This window comes from Orcinus orca, chromosome 5, assembly GCF_937001465.1.
Source record: "Orcinus orca chromosome 5, mOrcOrc1.1, whole genome shotgun sequence".
Classification (NCBI taxonomy): Eukaryota; Metazoa; Chordata; class Mammalia; order Artiodactyla; family Delphinidae; genus Orcinus; species Orcinus orca.
This window is the reverse complement of record NC_064563.1, coordinates 21166579-21184252: the sequence shown is the minus strand read 5'-3', so window position 1 is coordinate 21184252 and position 17674 is coordinate 21166579. Positions and strand designations below refer to the sequence as shown.

Sequence of the window (17674 nt, the reverse complement as noted above, 5' to 3'; positions counted from 1 at the left end):
TAGAAAAAATTCATAATTCCAAGGTCCAAGCTATAAAGGTCACCAAGAAACTTGATAAGGCAAAATTTTTAAACAGCTAGCAAATGGTATTTATTTGTATTTCACTCACCTTAACTTTCTTACCCCCCTTTGGTAGAAAGGCTAACAGGTAGTAAATATCGTGGATAGGTCATTTAAAAGTTAATGATTGTGGAAAAACCACTAACTTGATCATTATCTCCTAGATAATAATCAATGTATACTTCAGAGTAAAAGAAAACAATATGTAGTGGTCCCTATTCTAAATGATACTGTTTTCCACTCCTTTATAATTCTAATGGTAAGATATATGTAGAAACCCTTTTAAATATCCATGAGTCCATAATGATATAGATGATTCAATAAATTAAAAAAAGGGAGAGAAGGAAAAACTCTTTCTTATAGAAGAATTACAACTAATAGATGTACAAATGAGCAAAATAGAAAGTTACCATTAGAACACCACAGTAATAACTACTTCATGAAAATCTACAGATGGATATAAGGATTAGTGGGTAAAAGTTTAAAGAGAACTAGGTTATTTGCAGCAGCAAAGTATCTCTTAAAAAATATGTATTACATTACAAAGGCAAAATTTACAGTGGAGAAGCCTAGCAGAAACTACCTTAACCAAGTGATCAAGGTGAACAACACCTGTGCCAAAGTCACAAAGGAAAGTCTGAGAAATTGTCACAGATAAGAGGAGACGTGACGACCAACTGCAATGCGGGGAAGCTGGGTAAAAGGTATATGAGAACTCCCTGTATCTGCAACTCTTCTATAAGTCTAAAATTATTTCAAAAGTAAAGTTTAAAATATTGAAATACTTTAAAAATGTAAGACTATTATTATATACAAGATAATTTCTTTTGGGTAAAGCACTTCTGTATCTATTCTTTAGGCTCCTGGTTTCTAGACATGTTATGTGTCCAATTGGCACCATTTAATTTCAGTGAGTATCTCACTATCTGCCCTCTAGAAAGAAAGACTTTCATCATTACTGTGGTTACCTCTAATCACAGACCACTAACAGAACATGGTTCTATAGCTCTTCCAACATAAAAAGCACATGCTTTACCATGTGTTATTTTAATAAACATACATGTATAAAGCCATGAAGAATATATAAAAACTGTTACTACACAGAAACCATAAATACCTTAAAAATCTCTTCAAGCAAGCCTAGGGAAGAGTTGAATGTAAATTTAATATAATCCTGGGGCTGAAGAACTGTGACTAAGAGAACATAATAAATGGGTATGAGGTCCTTCATTCATAGATAGGTATCCACATCACTTAGCAGGGAGAGCTAGACCCTTAACAGAGTTCCCTTCTCAAGTAAGAGGAATAAGAAGACTTCCATCATTATGCAACTTGAGACTTGGTGAAAGCCTCTCCAAAATCCATCAGTGTGATCTCACTTCCTAGTGGGAGCCTTTTTCATTCTTCTTCCTCTACTGAGACCATCTACAGGAGGTCTCACCAAAATTAAACAAATTTCTAGATGACAGTATTAGGAACATGCAGAGCCATCCACAGACATTCCTTACTTACTAGGAATACCCTCATAGCCTACTAACTTTGAAAAAAAGTTCTTACCCTCATATCCTACTAACTTTGAAAAAAAGTTATTACAGTTACTATTTCAAAGGAAATGAGTATTCACGTTCTCTAAGTCTTTAATTTTATTGAATTTTCGTTCATCTTTAAAGTAAATAGTTAAAATAAAAAGTAATAATTATATGAGGTATATATGGATGAAATAGAGCAGGGGTCCCCAACACCCGGGCTGTGGACTGGTACCTGTCCACGGCCTGTCAGGAACTGGGCCGCACAGCAGGAGGTGAGTGGCGGGTAAGTGAGTGAAGCTTCATCTGCCGCTCCCCAGCGCTCGCGTTACCGCCTGAACCATCACTCGGGTTACCGCCTGAACACCCCCCACCCCCATCCGTGGAAAAATTGTCTTCCACGAAACCGGTGCCTGGTGCCAAAAAGGTTGGGGACCACTGAGACAGAGTATCCTAGAAAAAGGTAAGAACTAGAAACTATTTTAAACAAAACTGTCAGTAATATTTTGCTATTTGTTTTTTAAATATTAATGATATCTACTTCAAAAGGGGATGCCACTTTTGTTACCAAAGTCAACATTCATCTCGTCTATGTAAATTTTAGCAGCATAATGCATTCCATTTTTCCATGAAATTCTGCTTTGTAATTTATACACAGGCTGTTCGCACCTATGGACATGACAGAAACATGACAGAATTTCTCGACAAGCTAGACTTTTATGTCTTGCCTGTGGTCAATATCGATGGCTACATCTATACCTGGACCAAGGTATATGAACCAATACTGAGAGGGGCTAATGAAATTAAAACCAACCACTTTCTACTATACTTGTCCTAACCATAAACTGCACTTTTCAGTACCGAATGTGGAGAAAGACCCGCTCCACCAACGCTGGATCCACCTGCATTGGCACAGACCCCAACAGAAATTTTGATGCTGGTTGGTGCAGTAAGTATCTGGCTGACCATTTTGCATGCATCTTTTGAAAAGCATAGGAAGAAAGTAACAGGAAAACACAATAGTGTCTAAAATAAGAAAAAAATATAAAATTTTATATTTTAGAGTTCTAACTTTCTGAAAGCACAGACAATAAACAGCTTGTTTATTCAGTCAATAAAAATGTATTGCTTATTCTATTATGTTCCCAGCTGTGCTAGACGCTGGAAACATAAGACTGAACAAACCAGACATAATCCTACTACTTGTGGAATGTAAAATCTAGAGGAGACCATCATTAAATAATTATTTAAACAATTATTTAAATAAAATTGTGATTATAATTTTGTGATTCAACTCTCAGTAAATGATTATACTAATATAGAAATTTCTCACAGATATTAGTTTGTCCCTACTTATTAATCTTCTTACACTATATTGATCTCATTGTTTAGCACTACACAGGGACATAGTGATTTCACATGCAACTTTTTAGCCTGTTAGCTTAAAAACACCCTACTCTTGTGACTAAATGTATGCATACTTTATAATGTACACATACATGAGGATGATTATAAAAACTCCTGTGAAAACAACTTATTTTTTAACTCTCTAACTCTCTAATTTGAAATTTTGAAACATGACCTGTGGGAACGTCAGCAGATGACCATTTGCCATTAACAACAATACGTTTTTCCAGCTATCGGGGCCTCTAAAAACCCCTGTGATGAAACTTACTGTGGATCTGCTGCAGAGTCTGAAAAAGAGACCAAGGCCCTGGCTAATTTCATCCGCAACCACCTCTCTTCCATCAAAGCATATCTGACGATCCACTCATACTCCCAGATGATACTCTACCCTTACTCCTATGATTACAAACTCCCCGAGAACAATGCTGAGTTGGTAAGTAGTCATGGTAGTAGATATAGTATTTCACTGTTGAGATTTTTAAATTCTATTCCTGGAAAAAAAATATATATATACAAAAAATTTCGGGAAGTTCCATTCTTGATTTTCGGTAATAGAAGCAAAAAACTTACCAACACAAATTTACAAGGCATCTGAAATTGGCTACATACATTGGCTAGAAGAAATGTGATTTTGATGTAGGGAATGATCGCCAAAATGAGGTTAATTCACTAATCTTCAAAATGACAACCGTTCCACTTCCTCCTGCTTCACCACAGCACTGACATACATGATGATTTCAGACGCATCTGAGGTAATCAACAAAGTTCCTTCACCTCATACACAATCTTAATCAGAAAGTCAATTTTATCAAGTTGCCTTGAGCTGGATTTGACATGCACAGGCAGAGTATGGCAGATGTCGTTAGGAATTTGCACATTTGGCTGATATCTGGTTAAGTGATAAGATCCTAATATTGCTTATTTCTAAATTGTTGGATTAGGTGAGACACAGATGTAAATCATTCAATGAACAAATGATGTGAATGGGTCCTTACTATATATGAGAAATATTGCAAAGAAAATGAACTATCCCTGACTCAAAAAATTAGCAATCTTGTTGGAGAATCAAGATACAACCACATGAAAAGTTAAATAATATAAGAGTTTTATACTATTCAAATTAACAAATACGGTACATCAATGTATAATTTTTTAAAATAAGCAGGTTTGAATCCTTCAAACAACTTTTTTTTTAATTTATGAACATCTGGCTGCCAGAAGTTGGGACCAATGATCTGAAAGAACAAGTGTAAGATTTAAAGCATTTGAGTTATGCCAAAAAAAAAAAAAAAGTATTCCACCTAGACAACGACATAGATATTTGGCTTACCTAAATGCATAAATTCAAAGACCCAATAACTTTATCAACTGGAAACTGTTTTGTACTTTCAGATTCAGTCTTTCAGAGACCAAATAAAACATGTAATGCTGTAAATATTTGTGAAGAGCAAAATGGAAAAATAACTCAGCTTCTTAGAAAACTGATAGCTAACAGTTAGCCAGGTCCTGTTCTTTAAAAAAAAAAAAATGCTATTTTTCATTTCATTTCATTTCAGGAAAATCTTCCCATTTTCCCTATCTGTAGCCAAAAAACAAAAGAGGACATCATTAGTTGGAACCATTCAATATTTCAGTTTTCCAATTAGGCTCAGTCTGAAAGTGTTCCCAGCAGTGGGCGCTCACAGGCCTGCTGTCCCAGAGATGGGTGTGGTCAGCTCCTCATTTCAGTCCTCGATTTCCAGGGCCACCAGAGGAGAGGAGGTGGGGGTATGTTGTTTGCTTAACTCATGTGAATATGCTTAAGCTGTACCACATCAAAAGAGAAAAAGACAAAGCCATACAAACTAAGCACGAATGAGTTAGTAAGTAAAATATTAAAACTAAAATTATAAACCATATTAAATGTAACAACCAATATATCCAATTTGCTTAATAACTAGTTTTAAACATAAACACTAAAAGACTAATGCTAACAGAAAAGCTTAAAGTGTTCTTTGGAATTGAGCTGCTGCACAAAGTTTCAATACTTTTTCTTACTTGGGGAATAAGTTTAAGCCCTTTTAGCATTGAAAACTTTGTTGCCCCACTGGCTCCATACAATAACGTAGTATCTGACTGCTCTAGAAGTCTACAAACTTTCCTTTAAAAAAAAGAATCAAGTAAGTTCTACCTTTAGAATCTCATGAATAATTCTTGCTACTTCCTGTGGTTTCTCCAGGAAAAGACCCAAGACTCAAAGTGAGTTTAGTGGGCCAATTCAATATGTGCCCCAAATGGTGTGAAACCATTCCAGAGAATGTGATCCACTGATACTTTCCTCTAAGAATCACTTCTTCATTTAAAATCAAGGAAAGAGAGGTAATAGTAAAATATATATATATATATATATATATATATATATTAGAAATTCCATCCTCCAAAATTGTTTTTAAATTCTAATTAACAAAGAAGTGAAACAGAACTATATCAAAGTAAAATATTCATAATCAATTCTCAAACAAGCATAAACCACAAAATAATCTTACCTTGTTTAAATTTATACCCACAAATCTAATAAATTCAAGGAAAAGGACATGTTACTTCTTATGTTTTCTAGAGCATAAGATAGGTGAATAAAATACAAAAATTCTTTGCACTTATATCACACACATTGATTTAAAAGTTACTTTAATTTCCAATAATCTTTTCTGTGATTAAAATTTTGCCTAGTATCTTAAAAGAGATATTTAAATGCCATCAGTAAAATCTAAGATGCATATTATTTGATTATTTGATTCATTTGAGATCTGAATTTAGTTTGGCACCCCAAAACAATTTAAATCATTTGAATAGTTAACTAGAAATCCTTTCAGTCTTTTTCTTATTTTGTATAAATCCAATTCACTGACTTCCTAAGAACATTTTGCTAGAACAACTCATAACTATAGTGTTATCACAAATACATGTATAGCCAAAAGAGAATTTGAGTCTCCCAAGAAGAAAGATATTGGCTTTTCCATGTTTTTATTTGTAAATATCACTTTAAAAAACTAAAAGTCTTGACCTAGAAAGATGAATGTTCCACCCAAATCTAGTGCCTCCATATTAATTCTCCATTAGAAAAATGTGACCCCACTGTAGAAAACAAAAGATAGTAAAAGACTAATAAGATGAATTATTGGCACCATACCACATTATAGATAACTCAGAATTTTCTTACAGGACTACAAAGCAGACTTTGTCTTATACAGATTTTAGCATATATATATGCATGTATATAAGATCATATTTGTAGCTAAAAAAATGCTTCAGTGAAATAATTGGAAGGGAATTATTCTGTATAGAAACATTAGCACTCTCTCAGTTCAAATTTAGAACATACCGTAAGTACCAAACCTTTGACATTTGAGTCGTGATGAAAATGTGTACGGCTTCATTTCTGAAAGATCTTACATGTAGATTACCTGACAATTACTTATATCAGGAGACAACCTTCAGAGGGAAGAAAGGCAGAGATGGGAATGCAAAAGACCAATGAAGTAAAAGTACAGAAGTAATAGCCTGGATTACAAAGGCTACCAAAAAATACATCTTCAGCAGATGAGTAAAAAAAGTTTGAGGAAACATAAGAGTGTCTTACATGCATAATGCTTTCCTGACTGCAAACTGTTTTTACATGCATATATTATTTAAAGAAAGAATACAAAATGCACTGTGAGTTTCCAATGACTTCATAAACGTCCAGTCCCTCAGCGTTGATGTCTTCAGTATAAAGCTATCACTATCTTCAAAGGAAGTTTTAAGATCCAGAAAAAGAATATCTTTACATTTCCAAAATTCTAAAGGGTAATGAAATATTGAGTTATATGACCTCTTCATCATCAGAGGAAATAAAAACTAGGAGACATAATTGAAAAGGCTCCCAAACCTATCCATATCTTTGCATTTATTGAGCATGGAAAAGCTCCCAATCTTTGGTCTACCTTCCCCCCAAAGAGGCACACACGGCTCTGTTAATAATAATTATTACTATAACACTACTTCTAAATTCAAAAGCAGAAACCCAGAATAATACCAATCAACTAAGTATCTTCACCCGTTTCCCAGCCTGACCAAATGGAAAGCTGATGTATACCACACAAAGATGCCGATCCAGGGCATGCGTCTATCATTGCATTTCTACATTAGAAGCACAGGATTTCACAGGTGGAAGTCTTGGAATTTCTCTGGTTCTGCTTTCTCATTTTCTAGCTCAGACAATGAAGGCTCGGTTAAGCCAACACCAGTAGTAGAGGCAGCCTTGGGCATGGAGCTAGTGGATGCTGAAGAATTTCTTAAGCTGCCTCAACTTCCAACACATATTTGTGTGGCCGTGTTCTATGGTGGTGCTCCATGCAGCCGGTTTGCAAAAGACCATTCATTAAATAAAGTCTTTTATCCCACAAATATATCATTATTACCTCTGACCCCGGACATTGCTAAGGATTTACACTGGTCAAGTAAGATCCCTGACTTCTCAGGGCCCAGTCTTCATGATTCTGGCCAGTACTTGCATGAGTATACGTACATTAACCAGGAGAAATATGACAGTGTAAATATTTCTGAAAAATTATTAAACTTGACCAAAAGATAGAAATCCATTTCTAAAAATCTAACACCTTCTAGTCCAGAGACACCTCACTACCTCTTAATTAAAGCTTTAGTTAGTGAGCCGCCAAAACAGAAACCCACTGCTCCACCCAAGCACGTGAGCAAAAGCCGGGACTATGATTAGAGATAAACATAAAAATCAGGGGGGAAGAAATATTGTGATTAGGAGGTGGACAATTGCAGGGTCATGCGCACACTCCATCACTGCTGTCACCACGTCCTTGCCTAATAACAAGAGCAACCGGGTCACAGTCCCTGTGTCAGGCAGGCTGCCAGCAGCTTAGGCAGGACTGGAGGCACAGAACATTTGCTTCAGGAATTTTCTCAGAATTTCTAATCTCACTTATAAGACCAAAGAAATTTTAAATGACAACTGCAGAATTTCTTTGATTAGAGAAACCGGGTGCTGATTTACCATTATACATTTTAAGTGGCTTTCTGGCCTGTTAAAATTCTCCTGCAGGGCCTGGTCAGTACATGACTCATCAGGCAATTACCAGAAATTCCACTGAGCACCTATTAAGTGCTCGGCATAAACCCTGGTTCCTGCCATGAGGAAGGGAGCAGAGGGGGTCAGCCTGTTGTGAATGTTCTCTTGAAGGAAGAGTGGGAGTGAGGTAACCAGATTACCGAGAGACTTTAATGTCAGGATGACTCCTGTGTCACAGCGGGCCCTGGAGCCAGTAACCTGGTAAACAGAATGGCCACGTCAAATACAGATCTCCCAGTTAGATCTGATTTCAGATAAACAACAAATAATTTTTAGTGTTTAAGTATGCTCCAAATATCGCATGGGACAGACTTATACTGGAAAAGCATTCATTGTTTACCTGAAATTTAAATTTAACCAGGTATCCTGTATTTTTGGCTAAATCAGGCAACCCTGCAGGTAAAGTGTGATTTTGGCAGGTGTGACCTAGCAGCGGCGCTTCGGAGACACTTGTACTATCGTCAGCAGAGGAAAACAAGGCATTCAGAGCACCTTTAAAACCAGCTGTCTTCTTTTTCAGTTTTTCTCTCTAAAATACTTTCTTCTTTAACATAATTACATCTTTTATCTGACTTTCCTTTAAGCTAATTTTGCCTCCTTCCCTTCCCCCAGAGGACGTCTGGCGGGGGTGGGGGTGGGGGTCCTTTTTGATTGTTGTCACTGTGGGAATGCTCCCGGCATGCCTTGGGTGGAGGCCAGGGGAGACTGATAAACACCCTACAAAGCTCAGGACAAGCCTCCACAGCAAAGGATTATCCAGCCCACGTGTCACAAGTGCCAAGGTGGAGAAACCCTGCTTTAAGCAAAGGTAAGAAAAGTCTCATTCCTGGCCAAAGGTCCCTGGCTTTCAGGATCCTACACCTCCTCACAAAGAGCTTACAATTTTCTGCAAATCTCAAGTGTGGGAGACTACATTCCCATCATACGGCATTTATTTTTTAACATTTATTTGGAAGAAGCACCACCGCCACGGGGGGGAAAAAAAAAATTCTGGACTTTGCAACTTCAGCTGACTCATGCTTCACATTTTACCTGAATTTTAAAGAGCTTAAAAATATGTATTCAGATCAGGCAAAGAAAGAATTTGGTTTCCATCAGTGAAAGCATCGCCACGCTCCCCATGGAGTCTGCCAGAACAGACAGGCCCTGCTCTCTAAAGCAGGCCTTCCCACACTCCTTGCCTTTTCTTCATCTCAAGGCTTTGCAACCAGAGCCTGCACTTGTTTACTCTCCTCCTTTTTCTCAGAAACATATTTGTTTCAAAGGCTTTCTCCTCAGTCCCTGCCTCAGTAGGCCTTGGAGGCTTCTCCTTTTGCACCAAACTTATAAAAGTTCAATTCCTCATTGGTCCCTTGGTGTAAGCTACCCATTATCACAGGACAGAAGGAAGGAAACTGCTGCTAAAGATCATTTTGACGCTTCCATTATCACATGTATTCACCCAGAGGGATGGTTAAACTCAGAACTTCAAGTTAGAAGCAAAGTTCTGAAGAAAATTCCCTTTGAATTGGTATATACCCCACCGTCAGTTTGGGGCTTTCGTTTTCTTGTACGGTAATGATGGACCAGTGGAAGATTAGAAGAGGCGAGACCCCACTGTCATGACACTTGGCGGTGTACGTAGAGGTTGCAATGACGACCATGAGCACAGTCACGAGACGGGGCTTCCTGATCACATGTTCCTTAGGAATGCAGGTCAGTGGAAAAGAACACCCTCGCCTTATTCATCTCACCAGCCCCCTGGAGCTCAGAGCCTGGGGAAACGTTACACTAGTTGGTCCTTTGTCTCTTGGGCTTTGAGTTAGATGTGACATTTTAGACTCTCTCTGTCTTTTGCTCTATGACCAAGGCCTCTTTTTAAGAAAACAGGTGACAAAAGAGAACATGCATAAGACGTGGTAGGAAACTCATATCTAAGGATTAATAAAGGCTGGCCATGTTTGGCCTTGACTGAAAGCAAAGTTTTCTCTGAGGCTGATTTATATTTAGCTTCCTTCTGTTCTTTACAACTGGTAAAACCAGCTCTAGCAACACTTCTTTTGAAGTATTCCAAGGCCACAAGGAGAAGTGAAAAAGAGCACAGGATTTAAAGCAAGAAGAACCTAGCTCAAGTCAGCCACTTATGGGGCTGCATGCCCTTGGGCAAGTTCTTTTATCCTCTCTGAGTTTCAGTTCTTTTATCTGTAAAATGGGGATAAAAATATCTAGCTCTTATCAAGAGCTCTTTGTCAAAGTCTAAGGTTTTATGTAAATGTTAGTTCTTATTTTGAACCCACTGAGCAAGGATGTAAGATCTCCCTCAAATGACAGGTTATATAGAAAATGTCATTAATTAGAGTTTCAAGACATGGATCATGCTCTCTGATGTACTATTGTTTCTGCCAGTCTTTTGTCAGCTGTCTTAGTCCCTTTTCACAGAAACATACAAGGAAAAGGAGTTACCTCTCTAATATTTTAGCAAATTCAGGAATCACCCCTCTCTCTACCATTTCTGGCAGGGGTCAGTCACCCAGCTTGGTTGGAACATTCCCACCAAGCGTGCTGCCCCCATGGCATTCCATTCTGCTAGAAAATTCTGTGTTGATGAATGTGGACAGATAATGTTAGGAAGATAAATGAGCAACATTTGTAAAAGTATTTGAACTCTTAAAAAAAAAAGAAAAGACCCACACTGATTCCAGGGATTTTTGTTACAATACTTGGAACTTAAAATATGATATTTTGGTTGATTAACGTCTGCTCTGACTTTTTTGTCCCTTGGCCTCAGAGGGGCTGAGAGAAAGGGTCTACAGACTTCACTTTTTTTTATCAAAGGAAATAAGTTAAGTGCCCAGCAGAGGTCAATGTCTAAATGTGGTAACCCATCAACCATCACTGCGTGGTACCACCACTCTCCCCACAAGCATCCTCAATCTCCACTCAGGGGGGTCACAGTCCAGCCTTTGTAGAGCTCAGCACTCTGCACCCCCATCCAAATCAGGCTCACCTGAAGCCCTAGGAAGAGACTAAATCAACCAACCAACAATGTGCTAGGTGTTAATGCAATCCGCTGAGGATACAAGATGAATAGCCAAGAATCCTCCCCCCCCACAAAAAGCTCACCTAGGGGACAAACAGATGCAAAAACAAAAGATTACATCACAGAGTGATAGGAACTCTGATAGAGACATGTGAGCCCTCACAAAGAAGGGGTGCTCATTGCTCCCTAAGAGAGTTGGGGGCAGCTTTGCAAAGAAGATGACATTTAGACTGAATTTGGAAGAACAATAGCAAGCCTCCTTGTGAACAAAGAGGGAAAGAGATTTCCTACAAAGGGAGAACGACACCCAATGTCATGGAGGTAAGGAGAGGCGGGGAAGGGTACGGAAAGTAGTTCAGGGAAACCTGGCTCGGAAGGAACATGGGGATGCACGGCAAGTGATGCAGCCTGAGAGAGAAGAGAGGGACAAGCTCACAAAGGCTCTTTATGTCAAGAAAGGAGGCCAGACTTCAACAGAAGGTGAGAGAGCCATTGAAGGATGTGATGATGAGGTGATGGTCAGAGGACAAGTGATGAGGTAGACATCAAGATGAGAGAGCAACTTAGGACAAGGAGAACCAAGGCTGAGACACAGACTAGATGCTCCTTCAGTGGGTACCCGTGACAGGAACAAAATAACAGCCATTTTAAGTTAACATCAATCTTAGATATTGCCTCAGCATCACAGGCAGAGCAACTGTTTCCAAAAGATGCCTCTGAAGGCTTAGAAAGCACTTGGTTATTGCTCTAAGGAAAGGCAAACTAAACATTTTTGTGTGGCCCTAAGGGTAGTTATGACTAAATGGATAAGTTGATAAATCAGAAGCAATAACAGATCACAAGTAAGCCCCTTCAATTTTGCGAGATAACTCAATTCTTATGTTACACCAATAAAAATTTTGAGAGACTTGAAGGTCATCTGACACACAGGAGGTCAAGAGATAAAGACAATGATCTTGTCTTAAATTGTCTATAGTCATCATAACTTCTCACATTTGGAACTAATCCTGAAGAATTTCCTTTTTTTACAGCTTTACTGGTATGTAATTGACATATAACACTGTGTAAATTTAAGGTGCACAATGTGATGATTTGATACATGTATATACTGTAAAATGTTTACCACATTAGTTTACACACCCTCTACCTCACATAATTGTCATTTTGTTGTTACGGTGAGAACATTAAAGCTTTATTCTCATTAGCATCTTTAAGTATACGACGCAGTATTGTTAACTATAGTCACAGTGCTATACAGCATCGGTCCCCAACCTTTTTGGCACCAGGGACCGGTTTCATGGAAGACAATTTTTCCATGGACCGGGGGTGGGGCAGGGGGATGGTTTAGGCAGTAATAACGAGCGATGGGGGGGGCGGCCGACAGAGCTTCGCTCACTCACCCACCGCTCACCTCCTGCTGTGCGGCCCGGCTCCTAACAGGCCACGGACTAGTACTGGTCCACGGCCCAGGGGTTGGGGACCCCTGCTGTACATTACATGCCTGGAATTTATTAGAATCTTATTTCTACTAACTAAAAGTAAGAATTCAAGGTTTAAGGGGGAAAAAAAGCAGAACAGAAGAAAAGCCTGAGGAAGGTAGCTAGGGAAGGAATAAGAGTTCTTTAGGATTAGAGGTTCTGCCTTACAGAAAAATAAGTAACTAGAAATTTCCTTGGATGAATCGCAAGTTAAAGAAATTGTAGAACAGTAGGAAACACGTTGTTTGCCTACCAAAAGAACAAGTACCTCACCACGTTTCACATCTCTAAAAGATGGTTTTAAATGTATTCTGAGCATTGTGCAATGTTTACACATTATTTCTGATTTCAACTGGCAACAGGCCTTATACTAAAGGATGGAGAGAAGACCTAACTCTAGTATGTTGGTTAGAATAAGATTAAACAACAGAAACAATACCTTTAGATCACAACAGTAAAGATTCCATACAGTATGACAAAGCACATATTAGTTTACCAGTTTGGGAAAAAGGGAAATGAAACCCTAAAATGTTCAAATTACTGTCCCAAAACTCTAAGAATAATAAGTTAGTTCCAAGAAACTGATTGCATCATTTCAGACCAGAAAGTCATGATTTAAGTTTTATAATTCCTTTTAAATTTCCAAATTTACCACTTGTTTCGATGAAGCATTGATGCTTTGGGAGCTGAAATTCTTGAAGCCTTACAGCCATGCCCTCATCAGTTTGACTTAAGACTTGACTGAACTGGTTTTAATATTAGAACAAGGATTAAGGGAAGTTGCTATTTTGTAGAAACAGAAATATTCTGACGTCATCACCAACTTCAACAGTTTTCCAGGCATATGTACAAGACAATTATGATGCCAAAGTAAGAAATATAGCTAGTTTCATAGCCAGAATGAGTTATGGCTAATTCTCCTGTAGTAACAATCAGATTCACAAATCTGTGTTCTCCAGACAGAAAAGTAAAGCTTGCTTTCAAAGTGATTCAGTTAAATAGACAATTTGTCAGTGGACACTGGAGAGTTTACTGTGCAGGGAGGAGCTGAGTGCACAGCCCTTCTCCCTGAGGGGCTGGGTGTAGGGGCGGGAGGGCAGTGGGTCTGATGAGAAGGTGATGCTGCTTCTAATAAAATAAAAAAATAAAAAAAAAATAAGTTAATACTTGCTACTTTTTTTAATTCTGGAATTCAAATGTTCTGCCTTTTGAAATAAAATAAATGTTCTCTCATTTTTCGGTCTAAAAAATCTTCCATGCTGGAACTACCACTCCTCCTTGGAACTGTCCATTCTTAAACATTTTTACACTATCACTGAAGGTTGCACCGACTATCCAATCATTCTTTTGAGTGGTTTTTAACACTCCTACCCCAACTCACATAATCCTGTCATGACTTAATCTTCACTTTATAACCTGCCCTATTTCCAGGTGGTTTTTGCATTGTTTTGTTTGGAATTATTTTGTACGTTTTGGATTTTTGTTTGCCTCTAATAGGTAGACAATCTCTTTGCACAACCACAAAGACCTCCTTGCCTCCTGCTTTTCTCTCACAAGCTCCAGAGACAAGATAGATTTGCCAGACTAATCCTTAGATATAACCTAATTCTTCATACACAGTGACATTTTACTATGTCAATAAATGCGGTATCTGGGACAGTTACAAATCACTATAGCCTCATTTCTCCAGCCTGAACTAAGGTTTAAAAAAAAATGTTTAACAAGCCTAAATAAGAATTCCAGGAAAAAAAAAGAGCAACTAAATTCTATGTAAATAAAAAAGAAAACAAAGTAAAAGAATAAACTCTGAATACAACAGAGTTTACAGCTAGGACCCAGATTTTACTGCAACGATCATTTAAAATAAATGTAAGGACCTAATTCTCAAATAATAGGGTAAGAAGAGTGCTAACCATCTCAGAGCTTCAACAAACACTTACTGAGTAACCACTAAGTAACGAACCCTGGGCTAGGCCCTGGGGACACGGAGATAAAGGACAGAAAAAGTCACTGAGAACTCAGAGGGCAGCTAATGGTATTGACACAATATGACACAACTCTGTGTGTGACAAAGAGAAGCTCAGAGTGAGTGCTTGAGGAGGGCATTAGGGAAGACATCCTTCCACAAGAATCACTTGGATCATATGACAAAGTTCGCTGGAAAATGGGGATGCGCACTGAATAAGTTTAAAACACTAACCCGAACTGTGACTTACATGTCTTCAACGTCTTAAAAATAATGTACAGATGTTTGGTTTTTTGTCGGTGTGTGCTTTTATTTCTTCACTCACTTACTGCTGGCTCTTTTGCAGAATAGCATGGCTAAAGCTGCCATGGAAGAACTTGCCACACTGTACAGGACCAAGTACAAATATGGCCCAGGAGCTTCAACAATCTGTAAGTCTTGGCGTCAGAACTGTGCAAAGAACCCACGTGCTTCAAAGGCAACAAATGGTTCCCAGCGTCTTTCCTTTCTATCATTTAAAGCATGTGACTTTTGCCTGACAGTGAATTTTTTAAAAAAATATGTAATCAGTTTCCTGTTCAGAAAAAAGGGGGAGAAATATCCCTTTCAGCCCACGGAAACATTTGCTCTCCGTAAACATCTATTGAGCGTCTACCACTTGCCAGGCCCTCAACAGATGCTAGGAGAGAAAGGAAAGAAGGATGGAGAGAAGGCAAGAGGGAAGGGGGAAGGAAGGAGGAGGGCTGGAGCAATCTTCAAAGAACCCACAGCAGGGAAGCGGGAAGAGTAAACATTAATTGTCATACAGGAGCTAAGTGCTGCGACAGAAGGATGTCTAAGAAAAGAGCACGCCCAAAGACTAACCACCCCACTCCACAGTATCAGGAATAAGTTCCCAGGATGATGACACAGAAGCTTTATCTGGAAGGACAACTGCTGGAGGAAAGCAGTAGAGGGAAGGTTTTCCTGGCTAAACAGATGGCAGTTTCGAAAGGCTACTTCAGCTCAAGCTATTTGCAAGGGATGCAAGCAAGTGGCAAAAGCGTTAGATAGCGGCTAGACCCCAGAGCCTTGGGGCTGCAGTTCGGATTTGCTGGGAAGGCGCATTCTGCAGGCCCCATTTTCAATTTCTACATATATTTGCCTTTGCATGATTTCTTTCTGCCCCAGGTCTTAAAGGACCAGAAATACAAGGAAAAAAGGCCAGTCCCATCATCAAGGGGGCTTCAATGCAGTTGGAGAGGCTCCAATCCTGAGGGGTTTCTAAAAGCTTCATGTAGAATACAGTTTCCTGTATTCTTGTCCTTTATTAAACTTCTCTGTATCAGATGGGGTATACTACTTTCTTAAGGGGGTTCTATCAGAAATAACCCACAGTGACATTGCACTTATTCACATATGGTGAACTTCTTGTAGGTTTTCTTCAGGCAAGTTCAATAAGGTTTCTCTTTCCATTACAGTGTAAGCCCCTGGAGGGCAGGGGCCATGTCTTTCCTTTGTCCTAGCATCTCCAGAGTTGATTGAGCACATGGCCTACTACTAAGTGAGAGCTGTACAATTGTTGACTGAATGAATGAATGAACAAATGAGTGATTGAATAAATGAATGACATCATAACTGTCACCAAATGAATAACTGAAGGAATGCCTAATCTGTGCCAGGCCATATGCTAGACCCTGAAGAAACAAAAATGAAGGCACAGCCCTGCCCTCAGCTGCTCCAGTTTCATCACTCAGCAGTTTCAGCAGGGTTTGGAGTCCTCTCCTCTTACCAGTCATCATGCAGTTTTCCTTATTTTTCTAGGAGATACACATCCTTTTCCCAGAAACTGTATATATTTTGTAAACAGATTACACACTACATAGCACAGTTTACCTCAGCATACAAGCACTCTGAGAAGTTTATATATTACAAATTACATACTTCCTGGGGTATTAAACACATCACTCCCACTAAGTAGACTTAGAGGTAAGACGGGACAAATTTTTAAAACAGCCCCCATAGCTTTTGTGATCCAGCTTACTAGAAAATTCGCCTACCTATACTGTTTTGTGCAGTAAAACATTTGTAATTATAAAAGAAAGCTGGTGTGGTTTTTAAAATCTCCTTCCTAGATTTAAAATTTTTCTTTCTTCTGTTTGCTCATTTCAGATCCTGCTGCTGGGGGCTCTGATGACTGGGCTTATGACCAAGGAATCAAATATTCCTTCACCTTTGAACTCCGGGATAAAGGCAGATATGGCTTTGCCCTCCCTGAATCCCAGATCCGGCCAACCTGTGAGGAGACAATGCTGGCGATCAAATACATTACCGGCTATGTCCTGGAACATCTGTACTAGCCCAGAGCACTAACAGCCTTATCTCTAAATGCGCACTCTTTGTTTCTTTTCTATCCTCAATTCTGACTTTTGTTTGCCTAGATGTTTTCCAGATCCTCCTCTTTCTTTTAAGATTCTGGGTCTATTAAACTACCTGGGTCTTTAATATTGATCATAATAAAAATGAACCATTACAATTGAAAAACCTGACAGACTGTCTACTTCTTTGGGGGAAAAAAGATGTGAACGAATGACTAAGGCAAGCCATGTACAACCAATGATGTAGGTCAGCCATACGGGAGTTAAAGTCCTTGGAGTGTTGCCAACCCTGGCAGACTGCAGACATGCACAGGTTATAGTGAGGTGCTGATGAGGAAGAAGACATGTAAGAGGAAATCCAGGACTGTAAAATGTGGTACAGGTGAAACGATCCAATCATGGTTTAGCTTTCATCTCGGCTCACTCAAGTTATTTTCTGAGCTGTGTACCACATGCCAAGCACTTTGCTAAGCAATTGAGGACAGAGCAATGAAAAAGAAAGAAAACATTTCTGCCCTCAATGGTTGTATAAGCCACTTGAGAAGATGGACATGAAACAAATAATTATTTAACTAATTATGTAATAATTAGTGATTTAATTTATATTACCTATCTGACATAGAGGAGGAAGCTCTTCTCAGGAAGTGCTAAAGCCTGAAGAATGATTCCCAGTTAGCTCGAAGAAGGGAGCACCCCTTCCAGGCCCTGTAACTATGCAGTAGCTGTAAGAAGAAAGCAAGCG

At 38.8% G+C, this 17674-nt stretch overlaps 1 protein-coding gene across 1 annotated transcript in view; it reads left to right on the top strand.

Moving 5' to 3' along the window:
• CPB1 (carboxypeptidase B1) overlaps positions 1 to 16914 on the top strand; it is a 39597-nt gene extending 22683 nt beyond the window's left edge. The window contains 5 exon segments of the mRNA XM_004278197.2: positions 2245 to 2355; positions 2445 to 2535; positions 3224 to 3426; positions 14922 to 15006; positions 16727 to 16914. Of these exon segments, the coding sequence (XP_004278245.1) occupies positions 2245 to 2355; positions 2445 to 2535; positions 3224 to 3426; positions 14922 to 15006; positions 16727 to 16914 (678 nt within the window).
• The last annotated feature ends 760 nt before the right edge of the window (positions 16915 to 17674 follow it).